We start from the raw sequence: 15,798 nt of genomic DNA, 5'->3' as shown, positions 1-15,798 counted from the left end.
TTGTGGATATCTACGTCAGTGCAGACACCCTGAGAGATGGTGAGACCAGCACCAAGAGAGAAGAGACAGCAGACACTGCTCCTAATAATGGACCAGGAGACCAGCACTCAGGAAACACAGACACACACACACATTAAAGTCTCTCTTCTGTCCGCAGAGCCTGGTAGCTCAGGGAATAGACCCTTCCTAGTTGCTGCAGGGTTTCTGGGGCTGCTGTGTGTTCTACTGGCTGGGAACATAGGCCTGCCTGTCTACTGTGTGTTTGTATCCAAATTCATTGCTTATCACCTAGTTGTAAGAAGTGCTGGTTACTAGGCCTATTTACCTGGTGTTAAAACAAATCCAAAAGAAGTGGGATACATAGAGTCAGTTGTACAACTGAAAGCATTCAAATGAAAAATGTCTTCTGCATTTAACCCAACCTCTCTGAATCAGAGAGATGCAGGTAGCTGCTGTAATCAACATCATTGGCACCCAGGGAACAGAGGGTTAACTGCCTTTTTATGTGGCAGAATGACAGATTTTTACCTTGTCAGCCTAACTCTCCTATCTGCCAGTCTACCTGCCACCTTACCTAGTAACTATGTTTTTATACTTTGTACATAACAGAGTCAAAGAGTCTGAGGATTAAAGGAACAACTTGTTCTGGAGTTTTTCCCTTTATAAGACAAACGCAACTGCAGAGAGAGGCCAGTTACAGACCAGATACAACATCCTGACTAAAGAGAGAGACCAGTTACAGACCAGATACAACAACCTGACTAAAGAGAGAGACCAGCTACAGACCAGATACAACATCCTGACTAAAGAGAGAGACCAGTTACAGATCAGATACAACATCCTGACTAAAGAGAGAGACCAGCTACAACATCCTGACTAAAGAGAGAGACCAGTTACAGACCAGATACAACATCTTGACTAAAGAGAGAGACCAGTTACAGACCAGCTACAACATCCTGACTAAAGAGAGAGACCAGTTACAGACCAGATACAACATCCTGACTAAAGAGAGAGACCAGCTACAGGCCAGATACAATACCCTGACTGACGAGAAAGGCCATATTCAGGATAAGCTTTTTGTGATAGGTGAGATATAATCTGTGATAAATTAGAAGTAAGATCAACAGTAATAATATATCAATGGGTTTATGATATAGAGATACTGGCTAATGTGTCCCAATGTGCTCTCACTCTTCGTCTTCTTCACTTTTTAACAGGGCAGCATTGTCAAGAGGGATGGAGATTTTTTGACTCCAGTTTCTACTTCCTCTCCACTGAGAAGAAAACCTGGAAGGAGAGCAGACAGGACTGTCAGGAGAGAGGAGCAGATCTGGTGACCATAAACAGCAGAAAGGAACAGGAGAGAGAGAGAGAGAGAGAGAGAGAGAGAGAGAATCAGAAGGAGCATACTTAAATTCAGACAGGACATTGGATAAGACAGGAGAAATACTCCAGACATAACAGACTGACCCTAGCCCCCCGACACGTAAACTATTGCAGCATAAATACTGGAGGCTGAGACACGAGGAGTTAGGAGAAACTGTTGCCCTGTCCGACGATACCCAAGGAGAGGGCCAAACAGGCAGGATATAATCTTATCCACTTTGCCAAAGCACAGCCCACACATCACTAGAGGGATAACTTCAACCACCAACCTCCTACCCTGAGTCAAAGTATAGCCCACGAAGATCTCCCCCATGGCACGAACCCGAGGGGGGCTCCAACCCGGACAGGAAGATCACGTCAATGACTCAACACACTCACGTGACGCACCCCTCAGATAGAACAGATAGAAAGATCCCTATATGGCCGTTGGTGGCCAGTCACACTCTGGGGGGAAGTTTCCCCTAGCTACAGATCTAGGATCAGGTTTCTCTCCCCAATCCTATCCTTAACCATTTGTGGTGGAAATGCAAAACCGACCTAAGATCAGCGTCTAGGGGCAACTTCCCCCTACACCACCAGTCACAGAGTGAGAACCATAATGTGTTCTCCATTTGAAGGCTGGGGGTGCTGGAAACCCAGTCAGGATATTTGTAGTGTATATGTCAAATAACATGATACCAATATATTTCAGCAGATCCAAAATTGTGACCTTGTGAATTCACACATACATCATATAATATGATATAGAGTCATATCATGTAGTATATTATAAAACCAAGGCTGGTGGGAGTCATATCATGTATTATATTATCAAACCAAGGCTGGTGGGAGTCATATCATGTATTATATTATCAAACTAAGGCTGGTGGGAGTCATATCATGTATTATATTATAAACTAAGGCTGGTGTGAGTCATATCATGTAGTATACTATCAAACTAAGACTGGTGGGAGTCATATCATGTATTATATTATAAACTAAGACTGGTGGGAGTCATATCATGTATTATATTATCAAACTAAGGCTGGTGGGAGTCATATCATGTAGTATATTAACAAAATAAGACTGGTGGGAGTCATATCATGTATTATATTATCAAACTAAGACTGGTGGAGTCATATTATGGATTATATTATCACACTAAGGCTGGTGGTAGTCATATCATGTAGTATATTATCAAACTAAGGCTGGTGGGAGTCATATCATGTAGTATATTATCAAAATAAGACTGGTGGGAGTCATATCGTGTATTATATTATCAAACTAAGACTGGTGTAGTCATATCATGTATTATATTATCACACTTAGACTGGTGGTAGTCATATCATGTAGTATATAATCAAACTAAGGCTGGTGGGAGTCATATCATGTATTTTATTATCAAACTAAGGCTTGTGGGAGTCATATCATGTATTATATTATAAACTAAGGCTGGTGGGAGTCATATCATGTATTATATTATCAAACTAAGACTGGTGGAGTCATATCATGTATTATATTATCACACTTAGGCTGGTGGGAGTCATATCATGTAGTATATTATCAAACTAAGGCTGGTGGGAGTCATATCATGTATTTTATTATCAAACTAAGGCTGGTCGGAGTCATACCATGTATTATATTATCAAACTAAGACTGGTGGGAGTGATATCATGTATTATATTATAAACTAAGGCTGGTGGGAGTCATATCATGTTTTATATTATCAAACTAAGACTGGTGGGAGTCATATCATGTATTATATTATCAAACTAAGGCTGGTGGGAGTCATATCATGTATTATATTATCAAACTAAGACTGGTGGGAGTCATATCATGTATTATATTATCAAACTAAGGCTGGTGGGAGTCACATGGTTGCCAGTATTTGTAATCCACTGTGGTTGACTGATAAAGAGTTTCACTATCATACATTATGTTAAGGTATGTTTGTAATCTTTAAGGACTGGGGAGTTTTTCAGAATATTTGTCTTTTACTGAATGGAGCTAAACACAGGCAAAATCCTAAAGGAAAACCTGGTTCAGGCTGCTTTCCACCAGACACGAGGAGATGAATTCACCTTTAAGCAAGACAATAACATAAAACAGAAGGACAAAAATACACTGGAGTTGCTTACCAAGAAGACAGTGAATGTTCCTGAGTTACAGTTTGACTTAAATCTACTTGAAAATCTATGTCAAGACCTGAAAATGGTTGTCTAGCAATGATCAACAACCAATTTGACAGAACTTAAAGCATTTTGAAAAGAATAATGGGCAAATGTTGGACAATCCAGGTGTGGAAAGCTCCTAGAGATTTACCCAGAAATACTCACAGCTGTATTCGCTGCCAAATGTTCTTCTACAAAGTATTGACTTATGGGTGTGAATACTCATGTAAATTCTATATTATATTTAATTTTCAAAACATTTGCAAACATTTCTAAAAATATGTTTTAACTTTGTCGTTATGGGGTATTTTGTGTAGTTGAGTGAGAGAAAAAATATATTTTCCACATTTTTAATTCAGTCTGTAATACAACAAAATGTGTAAAAAGTCAAGTGGTGTGAATACTTTCTGAAGGCACTGTATGTTAAGATGAATACTCTAATTGTAAGTCTGCTAAATTACTAAAATGTAAATGTAATAGAAATTAATGGTAAGTAATGTATTGTGTAACTTTGGAGTCACTTTTATTGTAAATAAGAAAAGAATACCATGATTAAAGGTAATCATGAATGAATTGTGAATAATGATGAGTGGGAAAGTTACAGAGGAATAAATATCAATATTTATTGTAAATAAGAATAGAATACGATAAAGCTTCCTGAGTTAAAGAGTTACAACGGTTAACAGAATCATCTTAAATTGGATTATCTTATATGTGTTTGTCTTTATTGAAATTGCATGGCATGCACAAGTCATCTCCGACATGCTGGGGACCTGGATCAATGTTGAATATTGCAGGTCATCCAGTCTGACCATGCTGAATAAGAAGTTATACACCACAGTGTATTTCACAACAGGAGGATTTCAAACCAAACCAAATAGAAGGGATGTTATACCCTCTAAATAATCACACACTCTATCCACCACATTTACATGTGTACTACATTTAGTGTATACTTTATATGTTTTTTTTACATGAGCTTTATACATTAGGTGAAGTACTCAAAACAAGGGCAGATATTTATGACATGAGCTACTGAAAGAATGTTCATGCTAGTGTTGAAGAGCAAGTCTCCCTTGAGCCGCATGATTGAAGTTGGGCCGAGTGCTGCACCTGTTGAGGAAGGTCTGAGGGTGTTGGGGCTGGGTCTTGTTCTTCCCATGTTGAGGCTGGGCTGGGGGTGTTGAAGCTGGGCCAGGTGCTGCCCCTGTTGAGGCTGGGCTCGGGGTTGTTGATGTTGGGCCCAGTGCTGCCCCTGTTGAGGCTGGTCCAGGTGCTGCCCCTGTTGACGCTGGGCTGGGGGTTCTGAAGCTGGGCCTGGTACTACCCCTGTTGAAGCATGTCTGAGTGTTTGGAGGCCGGTCCAGGTGCTGCCCCTGTTTAGGCTGGGGCTGGTGCAGGTGGCCCTGTTAGGCCCTGTGTGCTGGGGCCTCCCGCTCTCTTGCCCTGTAGGGTGAAAGGAACCGTACACATATATAGCAACACAAGAATATAGATGGCGAGAGTAAGCAGTACCTGAACATATAGAAGAGCATGTAGGCACTCCGGGCTCTGGTCCTCAGCACAGTGGCTTCATTGGACATTGACACCTGGCTGTCGTTACAGCAGAACCAGTTTCCACTGGCATTCAAGATGTCACTAATGTAGTGCCCTGTGGAACAAGGAAGACAGACTAGAGGTCAAAGGTCAGGCTTTTGTGGGTAATAGAGTGTGTTGTAACAGTTAAACAGTTCATTTGGGAGATAATTTATCTGTTACGTGTCAAGTTTTGAAATCAGAGATAAACAAATACACGTAGCATATAATTAGGCATGCCTCTCCATTCTTTTGAATTAAACTGCACAAACTCTAAACATATTGCAGTGCTTGTCGGGATGACACTTCACTCTGAAGCCTGCAGTCTTGCACGCTTGGCCGAAGTGGCTATTGGAGGGTCAAATTATTCCCTACACCAGGGTTCCCCAAATGGCGGCCCATGGGACAAATTTGGCCCCCCATGTTTTCTGAACAAATAAAATGTAATTGTTAAAAGAATTTAAAAAAGCAGCAAATCAGCTCCAAGTGATGATCATTTTGGAAATCTGTTTCAAAGTATTCACACGCATAATAAAGAGATATATGTGACTGTACACAAATGTAAGCAAGGTTTGATATGAGTCAAATATTATATCTGTTTGGGCTTCTTACGGTCAATTTGCGGTCTACAAACTATTTGTAATTTTGTTCCATACCCCTGCCCATCTGGCTAAGAAATAAAATGGACTCGAGGCTGAATCTAGTTGATGATCCCTGGCCTTCACCCTTGATAATATTCACTCCCTCAGCTTTGGGATGCTTGTGTATACGGCAGAGGCACACGTGAACATGCAAATTAAAAGCTGAGGAGAAGGGAGTGATTTGGAATTCAGCTGATGTCATATGTATTGTGCATCTGCATGTGTGTGTTTTAAGGTATTTACTTACCGGAGTTTGCGGAGCCTCCCAAATGAGAGACTACACCAGTCAGCTGGTAGTAACCATTCACTGACTTCACTGGCTGCTGCTTCTGTAAGAAAACACATGTGATCATAGGACTGTCATTTCCTCTACAGTCCACCACACTGTCTACAGTCTACTACAGTACTAGTCTACTACAGGAGGTCTACTACATCGTGTACTCCTCATAACTATCTCAGTGTTCTGTCATAACTTATTTTTCACTGGTTTCACTCTATCTCTCTCTCTCTTCTCACCACTGAGGCTGTCAGCAGCACTTTCCCTGGTTCCTGGTCATTTGAATCTGAGGGGTCAAATATACATGTAAAGAGCTGTGAAAACGTGGTCACTTGTCTGAAATGCTCTGGACTAAAACAGCTCCAATACATCACTAAAGATGTCTGAGAAACAATTTAAATTGCAGCTTCCAGCTTCTCTGTCAGCAGGACTGTTTTGGGAGTGTTTGCTTTGTGTGGTGTTGGAGCAAGAATAGTGTTATGGTGTCATGACCTACCTGAACAGCAGAGGGTGCTGTCTTTGGCCTCTCCAGCTGGGCTGGAGACTTGGCTGGTGAGGGTGTGGGGGATGGACCCCTGGATGCTGGGGGCCAGGTTGGTGAGGGCCTGTGGGCTGGCACTGTGCAGGTGTGGCACCATGTCCCCACAGAGGGTGGAGAGCCTCAGCTCCGAAGGAAACAAAAGAGGAGCCTCCAGCTTCTCCAACCCCCCAGGTCCTCCAAACCTCTTCAGATGCAGAACCAGCACACTGCCCAGAGACAGAGAGGAAGAGAGATGAACAGACAGACAATGAAACCAGTCAACAAAATAACAGATGAGTGAAATGTGTTGGGTGGTGCTCATCACTAAGTCCTAAAACCTGCTCAGGAAGGTAACTACTCCTAAAGGCTCAGGACACAATGACCACTCATTTCATTACACACTGCTAGTCCTATGAGAGGTTATAAAGGGACAACTCACAGAGGCAGTGTGTGGAAACGCTCCACCTTTGTGGCGTGGAGTCCTTTACAGCCCTCACATTTGAATTCAACCTTTTCACCCTGGGTTAGAAACAAAAGCATTACAAAATGAATGATACCACTACAATAATAAGATAGCGTATTCTGAGGCAGTGGGCAGCTTGCCCTGGGTGTTAGTCTCTACATGCAGGTCTGAGCCCTAAGTGCTGACTTTGAAAGTGAGTGCTAGGCTACTCAGCAAGGTGCGCTCAGGGCTTAAGTCCAATGAGAGGTGGTTGTAGTCCTCTCTGGTGGACGACTCGCGCCCACAGCTTCAGAAGCAGGACAAAGAGAAGAAAAATGCTTCAAGTCTGTTTCTGTTTCAGGTGTCTACAATGTTTCTGTTATGCCATGTGTTTTGTAATATTATTTGTAGAAAGATCATGTTCTCAGTAGATACATTACAACCAATGGGAGCTCTTACCTGGTACATGTGCGCACCGACACAAGCTGGAACTCCAGCTGGGAAACAGGGCAGGTATAGCTCACCCCGAGTGTCTTCAATATCATGCCCTCCTCCTTCAGCTGACACAGCATGTTCACAAGTAACTCGTGTGCGTCCTATGATGAGGAAAAGAAAGAAACATACCAAGATAAAAGCAAATGATGAAGATAAAATGCAAAAAGAGCGCTCGTACACAAGAGAGTAGTGCCTCAGTTACCTGTTGCGTGTCCCCCAGATATTTCAAATCATATCCTGACAAGGAGTACTTGACCTTCCACATGAGGTCTGCTTTTGAGGCCTGGTTTGCCCCACTGTCAGGTAGACTCGAACGGTGCACATCAGACAGACACCTGAAGGGGAGACAGAGAGTAAATTAGCAGCTGACTGGATGGTGTCAACCTACTGGCTTATGCCTGAAGAGGCAGATGAGTATATCCAAATATATTTTGTCTAGCGGCACCTCATCATTTGAAATTATTCATTCGATTCAATGCAATTTCACCTTTGAGGACGGATAATGAAGCAAAACAACAAAAATGTGTTGATTATTCTCCTAACATATTTGGTTTGGATACTACTCTCAATTCCAGAGCATTTTAAAAAGCTACCAAATTTCCCACGGTAGTGTGGAATGTTTAGTCAATGAGCATAATGGGCAATGTTGTCATTCTACACTTTCCAAATTGGCTTACAAATGCCTACATCATAATCATTGTGTCATTGTTGTTCCTCTTGGTTATGAAGATTTGATCAAAAAGAAACTGGAAAACAAACCAAAAATACAATACACAGCAGAATATGAAGTGGTTAAGGTTAGGAAAAGGGTTAGGATTAGTGAAAATGCTTTCCTAACCTGCTACGACAATCACTTTCTATAGAAGTGGCGTGAAAAGAGTGTGTCCCTTCTTTAATTTATTACCACAAATAATGGGTGTGTGGGGGAGTGTCTGCTTTTGATCCTTCCCTTACCTGAGCTGGTTGGAGAAGGGGGAGGAGCTCCAGAGTTGTTCCTGGTGCAGGATTTCCTTTGAGAAGGAAGGCAGGACCAGGAGACACTGCAGGGTGGCGTTAAGGAAGCAAGTGTTGCCAATGTTAGGCAACCTGTGAAGAAGAAGCAGCCATCAGTACACACAGAGATACAATATCCTAGACACATAGAGTGGCCTATGTCATGAACCTTCATAACTCTATAAAGTGATCATAATGGCAGCCATCTTGGTCGTGGATAAATGATATAGTGGATGTCCTTTAGGCCAAGATTGTAATAATTCATGGGTTTATAAATATCTAATAAAACTGACATGCTTGATAGTAAGCCCTATCCCCATAGTATATCAGACATTGATCTCTAAACAATAAAGAACTTATATTCAATGCATTTGTGGTGTGTTGTTGTTTACCCAAGAAGTTCCATGTTGACCAGTGCCCCCCGTTCTCCTCTGGCCCCCTGGGTCTCTTCTGACCCTCTGGTGGCTGAGCTGGCCCTGGGAAGAGTCATGCTTCTGGCGGCTGAGACTGGCCTCTGGGGCCTTGGGCTAGAGTGGTCCAGAAGAGACAGAGGTCTGGAGGAAGGAGTGAAACAGGTCTAAAGCCTCTAAAACAGAGATCGTATCACTCTACGCAGTCTCTCTATTAAATACTATACTGTAAATAAACACAGTCTGAGTGAGTAGTTACGCATGTATTGCTGTCCATATAAATGCAGTGTACCAAGTAGACCAGGGCAATAGGTTAGTACTCTCTTTATCCACTAGATGTGGTCAGAAGAGCCTAAAACTACAGTTTGAGGAAAATAACTTTCTGGGACTGTGTTTTTCGAGTGTCTCTGAGTAGGAGTCTGGTCTAGGATCATGTTTGACTTTTAGATCATAAAAAATCAGACTACAATGGAAAGAGAGGACCTGATCCTAGATTAGCACTCATTCTCTTGATAAACACTGGCCCTGGTCTTGTAGCTCTAAACCCAACTCTCTAAAGAGACTCTAGGATGGCACTGTACTTTTTGTTTGAATTACCTGACTGTTGTGCCCTCATGGTTGGTGTCTCCATGACAGTCCAGAGGGTTGGAAGGAGAGGGAGAAATAGGGAGGGACACCACTGGAGAGGATTTCACTGGGGAAGGGTGTTTGGCAGGTGACCGGGGTACAGAGGGCTGTTTAGCAGGAGAGCAAGGCTGAGAGGAACATTTAACAGGAGAGGAAGGTGGATGGAGGGAGGAGAGTTGGTCAGAGGGTGAAGGGTCAGAGGTGACGGAGGCATTCCGTTCAGAACGGTCAGATGGAATTGGAGAGGGGGATGAAGTGCCACTCTCCTTCTTTCTTGTCTTCTGCTCCACATCAACTGAATTTGCTTTCTGACGTTTTTTCTGTTGACAAGAAAATGTGATAGTGCTGAATACCTTTTTCCCCGATCCCCAGCGAAATGGAAGAGGGGGGGTCATCAGAATAGGAAAAGGTAGGCCTAAATGAGAGGATCTTAGCTATCTATCCTAAACCTCAAATAACACAGAATAGACAGGTTACATTGAGTGGCATTTGCAAAAGCCGAACTTCATGTACATTTCATGTCCACTTTGTATGCATTTGTCAATCAGAATGTACTTTTACTTTTATTCTTCCCACTAGGTCTAAGACAAAAATACTACTCCAGAATTTAAGTAGTTGTTAATCGATTAAATGACCTGAATACATACCTTTTTGCACCAGCAGAAACAAGCCATGTCAATAACCAATGAAGACTGATACATATCCACATTAACCCATTGTTCAAATTGGCTTAAAGACCATTGTGATGTCATCGGTCATGTATGACACCACCATCTGGCAACCCATTCTATAATATATTGTTCAATGAACAAATATGTTTTATTGAAGAGCAAAGTTATGCAGTATACATACAATATTGGAGATAATATGTTCCATTGTTTTTCCTGTTTCTTCTTTTACATTCATTTTTTTGTATGTTGTTTCATTGTACGTACGACCACAATAAAGGCATTTTAAGTGCCTTCATCTTCATCTTCCTTGTTTTTTGATAGCTTCCATGTTGTTTGTGGATTGATCATTGGTATATTGAAATGCTAAATGCTTTTTCTCTTATTCACCAGCAGATGAACAAAGGGTTGGTCAAAAGAATGTGAACAGGTGATAGAGATTTAGCCTGAACCTCAAACAACAATCCAGATTGGTTAGGGACAGTATTCCATATTCAAATCTTGCCCTAAAGGCAGCTCTGCCTCAAGGACATAATGAATGTGATTGGTTCAAATAAAGCTCAATGGTCAGTGGACAGAGCTTACAGTGCCCAGTGCGAGTTAAATACACTTGCTAGGTGATAAGTTGGGGTTGAATGGAAGGCATAACACAAGGTTGCTGGAGTGAATTTTGTTTTCTAACCTCACTCCAACCCCTAAACAATTCTTCTTACCTAAACTTAACCCAACCCTAGCTAGAGTCCCAGATCTGTTTAATGATGTCTTGCCAACTCCTACAGTGGTTCTTCCTTAAAAAGTTGCATCATACTGCAGCACAACTTGCGGGCTGCCACAGAATTCTATGGCACGTTATTTAAGTGTCAACCATTGTTGCATTAATGCTAGTTAGTGCTAGTTTGACCACCACAGGGCATCTTTGAGAAGCATTTGACAGTTTTTAATATTAAACTAATCGTTCGATAAAAGATCGGCTCTCAGAACTCATTTACACGTTTTACTGTGTGTGTTTCAATCCTCTCTCTCTTCCTCGACCTCTCTCTCTCGACCTCTCTCTCTTTCGACCTGTCTCTCTCTCTCTCTCTCGACCTCTCTCTCTCGACCTCTCTCTCGACTCTCTTTCTCTCTCGACCTCTCTCTCTCTTACCGGTTGCACCCTCTATAACCACTCTTTATATTTACAGTAGTGATGGACAGCTGGAGGCATTTTGTTTTTCACAAGCTAGAAGGCTGTGAATTCTGAAAACAAGCCAACCTAACTAAGAAACATTTCATTGGTTGCCATGGTGAATAATCCAATAATAATTGGTTGGACACATGAAAGGAAACAAAGAGTTTACCGGAATCTCTAAATGAAAATACTTGCAGATCAATACAGATCCACAAATTACAGTAGTAGATCTAATTGCATTTAGAGGATTCTAAATTATTATCTAATGGGCTTTTATACAATTATAATAATAATAAAAATAATAATAATAAATGAATATATTTGTAGGGGTTGGGCAAATCTGGTTTTAGAGTACTTAAGCTTTGAATACATTGCAAGTTTGCCTATTTTTTTCTTTAGGCTACACTTTACAATAGGACTCATCTCTGACTGACTGCAACATCTACAGTGGTACAAAAATAAATATATTATTGAATTACTTTTTTTAAATGTATATGTTTATTAAGTAGTCTTGCTTGTCTCAGAGCAGCACAAAACGGTGCTGAAATAGTTGACCATACGCGGGTAGGCTTTTGCTTCAAATCCTATTGTAACAATTGGATGACTTTGGGAGTTTCAGAAAGCAACAATTTGTTGCCTTCATTAGCCTACTTTATTCTTAAAATAACTCCAGCACATAGAAGAGAAAGGAGCCTTAAATAATGAAACAATAAAGCAATTTAATTCACACATGCATTTAACTGTATTTAATATTGGCCATCAACCAAAAACACACTCTGGTAGAAACATGTTATTGATTATTATAATCTTTTTTACTATTTCAAAATGCATATGTTTAATAAGCTACTGTGCAGTCTAACAAGTAAACATAGCCTACAGTACAAGGTAAACATGGCAAAGATGCTTAATTCCTTACATAAGGGAGAGCAGGCCATGTCAAGACTTTCTCAGTGACCTCAAGTACTCATTAACTCTGCCTTTAATGCTTTTTCGGGTTGCATCAGTCATGGACACAGTATTAATGGTGAACACCTGGAGGTTCACTGGTAAGCCACATTTGCCTCTGGATCCATCCCAGTTGGGGCGGCAGGTAGCATGATGGTTAGAGCGTTGGGCCAGTAAGCGGGAGGTTGCTAGATCGAATGCCTGAGCTGACAAGGTAAAAATCTGTGGTTTTGCCACAGTTAACCCAATGTTCCTAAGCTGTCATTGTAAATAAGAATTTGGGTGGTGGGAGTCATATCATGTGGTATATTATCAAACTAAGGCTGGTGGGAGTCATATCAAGAAGTATATTATTGTCACGCTCGTGATAATGGATGGACCAAGGCGCAGCGTGATTTGAGTTCCACATCCTTTTATTAAGTGAAAACTTCTTAACAAAACAATAAACAAGCAACGAAATGTGACTTACGTGGTGCAACAAGCACAAGCACAAGCACAAACAATATCCCACAAAAGCAGGTGGGAACAGGGACACCTTAAGTATAATCCCCAATTAGAGACAACGATAATCAGCTGCCTCTAATTGGGAACCATACTTAATCCCAAACATAGAAATAAATCGAAAAGAACACCCCCAGTCTGAGTAGCAGGCAGTTTAATTTGGGCACGCCTTTCATCCGGATGTCAAAATACTGCACCCTACCCTAGAGAAGTTAAACATGTGGAACTCTAAGTACGCTGCGCCTTGGTCTACTCCTTCAGACGATCGTGACACAAATGGAGGGCGAGGGAGAGCTTTATATGCGTCTCTGTGTGTGGAGTACAGGTGATCTAGAATTGTTTTCCGTCTGGTTGCACATTTAACATGTTGATAGAAAGTTGGAAGAACTGATTTAAGTTTCCCTGCATTAAAGTCTCAGGCCACTAGGAGCGCCGCCTCTGGGTGAGTGGTTTCCTGTTTGCTTATTTCCTTAATACAGCTCACTGAGTGTGGTCTTATTGCCAGCATCTGTCTGTGGTGGTAAATAAACAGCCACGAAAAGTATAGCTGAGAATTCTCTAGGCAAGTAGTTTGGCCTGCAATTTATCACAATATAATCCGCTTCAGGCGAGAGACTTCCTTAGATTTCGTGCACCAGCTGTTTACAAATATGCACAGACCGCCCCACTTGTCTTATCGGAGTGTGCTGTTCGATCTTGCCAGTCCAGCGTGTATCCCGCTAGCTGAATATCCATGTCGTCATTCAGCCACGATTACGTGAAACATAGGATATTACCGTTTTTGATGTCCCGTTAGTAGGATATTCGTGATCGTACCTCGTCTAATTTATTGTCCAATGATTGCGCGTTGGCGTGTAGTATTGACGGTAAAGGCAGCTTTCCCAGTCGCCTTCGCCAGGTCCTGACTAGGCATCCGGCTCTTTGTCCTCTGTACCTGTGTCGCTTCCTCATGCAAATAATGGGGATGCCGGTCCTGTGGGGTGTTTGGAGAATGTCTTGTGCGTCGTCTTTGTTATAGAAAAAATCATCGTCTAATCCGAGGTGAGTGATCGCTGTCCTGATATTGAGAAGCTCTTTTTTGCCGTAAGATATGGTTGCAGCAACATTATGTACAAAATAAGTTACAAATAACGCGGGAAAAACCCCCACAAAAAACACACATTAAACAAGTGAGATTACCCTATAGAACTATAGCTTTATTTGTCCCAATCCTGGATGATAAAGGAAAACGCATTACTAAAGATCTTACTTTAATGTGTTATTCAGTACATGTTCAGTGGTGGAAGAGACCCTCTGGAGTTGCTGCAGTGTGTCTGGGGCTGCTGTGTGTTCTCCTACTGGCTGGGATCATAGGCCTGTCTGTCTACTGTAAGTTTAGTATGTTGTCACTGAGACTTATGTAGCCTATTTAATCATACTTAATTATCAATGGTATGGTAGTTACATGTTTGATTAACTTTTCCCTTTTACAGATGGAGTCATTGATCATCACGACTCAACAGAGAGAGACCAGCAACAGGACAGCAACAGCCTTCTGACTAAGGAGAGAGACCAGCTACAGACCAGTTACAACAACCTGACTAAAGAGAGAGGCAAAGCTTTTTGTGATAGGTGAGATATAAACTGTGATAAATTAGAAGTAAAATCAACAGTAATTATATATCAATGGGTTTATGAAGATACTGGCTATGTGTCACGTCCTGACCAGTTTAAGGGGTTATTTGTTATTGTAGTTTGGTCAGGGCGTGGCAGGGTGTGTTTGGTTTGTGTTGTTGGGATTTTGGGGTTAGTTGTATGGTCTTTATATTTTTACGTTCCCTTCTAGGAGTTGTATTTCTTTGTTTTGGCCTGGTATGGCTCTCAATCAGGGACAGCTGTACATCGTTGTCACTGATTGGGAGTCATACTTAGGTAGCCCTTTTTCCACCTGTCTTTGTGGGAAGTTGTTTTTGCACTGCTGTGTGTAGCCTGCAAGACTGTCGTGCGGTTTTTTTCAATAAAAGTTAAGATGAGCAGTCAACCCGCTGCATTTTGGTCCAATCACTACGATGGCCGTTACACTATGTTTCTCAATGTGTACACCTTTGCTCTACAACAGAGCAGCATTTTCAAAAGGGATGGAGAAACTTTGACTACAGTTTGTACTTCCTCTCTACTGAGAAGAGAACCTGGGAGGCGAGAGAAGCAGTGCTGGTGATCATAAACCACAGAGAGGAACAGGAGCGAGAGAGAGGGGGGGAGAGAAAGCGGGAGGGGTGAGAGAGGAGAGGAAGGTGTGAGGAGAGAGAGAGAGGGGGGGGAAGAGAGGAGCAGAACTGGTGATCATAAACAGCATAGAGGAACAGGTGTGTGAGAGAGGTTGAGTATTTTCATCAGTACACTAATATGTGGGCAGTTTTAAAAAATATATTAAGTGACCGTTTTTTATCTTTCTCAACAACCGACCATTTATCTTCAACCTCCACATGAGAACCTGGATTGGTCTGACTGACTCAGTTACTGAGGGGACCTGGAAGTGAGTGGACGGCACCCCACTGACCACAGGGGGAGATATTTGACCATTTTACCTTGTGATATGGAGATACAAAACAATGATAAATTGCTTCCAATCATGTTCATCAAAATGTATGTTCCTACTCATGAATGTCATTCAATGAGAACTATAGATGTATTATAGAAACCAGGTAATAATTACATATTACAAAGCTCTGACGAAGGCCGTGAGGCCGAAACGTAAAGCTTATTAAATATCAGTGATACTATCAAGAGCAGTGTGCGGTTTCCTTTTTCCTTCATCTTGTTCAATTGTTGCCATGCACCTGCAAATAAGATTGCTCAGATGTGCGAGTGCCTTGAATTTTTTAATAATTACATATGAAAATGTAACTGAAAGAGTGAAATAAATGTGTTGATGGCCAATTCTTGATAATGTATGATCATCTTACAGAGTGTGTCTTTAAACCTGAGAACATAGGACTATGTCTATAACCGAGGAGGATG

General features: G+C 41.6%; 1 protein-coding gene and 1 long non-coding RNA gene across 4 annotated transcripts; one reads left to right on the top strand and one right to left on the bottom strand.

Annotated features, from left to right (window-relative positions):
- Positions 1-1,211: 1,211 nt before the first annotated feature.
- On the bottom strand, positions 1,212-10,308 carry LOC123723820 (ubiquitin carboxyl-terminal hydrolase 37-like). Of its 3 annotated transcripts, none has more exons than XR_006770794.1 (13): positions 10,164-10,308; positions 9,487-9,836; positions 8,872-9,033; positions 8,441-8,572; positions 7,689-7,821; positions 7,451-7,587; positions 7,199-7,298; positions 6,989-7,068; positions 6,526-6,776; positions 6,269-6,315; positions 6,000-6,081; positions 4,650-5,187; positions 1,212-1,287 (listed from the first exon to the last, which is right to left on the bottom strand). XR_006770794.1 is itself a non-coding variant. In XM_045722899.1 (13 exons), exons 1-13 carry the CDS (start codon positions 10,266-10,268, stop codon positions 4,946-4,948), a joined length of 1,752 nt encoding a protein of 583 aa, XP_045578855.1. In that variant the 5' UTR covers positions 10,269-10,308; the 3' UTR covers positions 4,532-4,945. The 3 variants fall into 3 exon arrangements, 2 of the variants coding, with proteins under 2 accessions (XP_045578855.1, XP_045578854.1); XM_045722899.1 differs by lacking the exon at positions 1,212-1,287 and having other exon boundaries at positions 4,532-4,982; positions 5,052-5,187; XM_045722898.1 differs by lacking the exon at positions 1,212-1,287 and having other exon boundaries at positions 4,532-5,187.
- A 3,159-nt stretch (positions 10,309-13,467) lies between these two features.
- On the top strand, positions 13,468-14,709 carry LOC106593925 (uncharacterized). The gene is made up of 3 exons (XR_001326001.2): positions 13,468-13,839; positions 14,065-14,166; positions 14,271-14,709. It is a non-coding gene; the product is annotated as an uncharacterized lncRNA (long non-coding RNA).
- Positions 14,710-15,798: the final 1,089 nt, after the last annotated feature.

This window comes from Salmo salar, chromosome ssa08 (genome assembly GCF_905237065.1).
Source record: "Salmo salar chromosome ssa08, Ssal_v3.1, whole genome shotgun sequence".
In the NCBI taxonomy this organism is placed as follows: domain Eukaryota; kingdom Metazoa; phylum Chordata; class Actinopteri; order Salmoniformes; family Salmonidae; genus Salmo; species Salmo salar.
Note: the sequence above shows the minus strand (reverse complement) of the source record. Positions and strands in the feature narration are given on the sequence as shown.

What these genes read in the sequence shown, in the direction of transcription:
- LOC123723820 (XM_045722898.1), bottom strand. Translation starts at nt 10,268, where the DNA reads ATGACATCACAATGGTCTTTAAGCCAATTTGAACAATGGGTTAATGTG. An exon ending in CGTTTCCACACACTGCCTCT is followed by an intron (nt 6,777 to 6,988) that starts GTGAGTTGTCCC and finishes GTCTCTGGGCAG; the next exon opens with TGTGCTGGTTCTGCATCTGA. An exon ending in CAGCACCCTCTGCTGTTCAG is followed by an intron (nt 6,316 to 6,525) that starts GTAGGTCATGAC and finishes TTGACCCCTCAG; the next exon opens with ATTCAAATGACCAGGAACCA.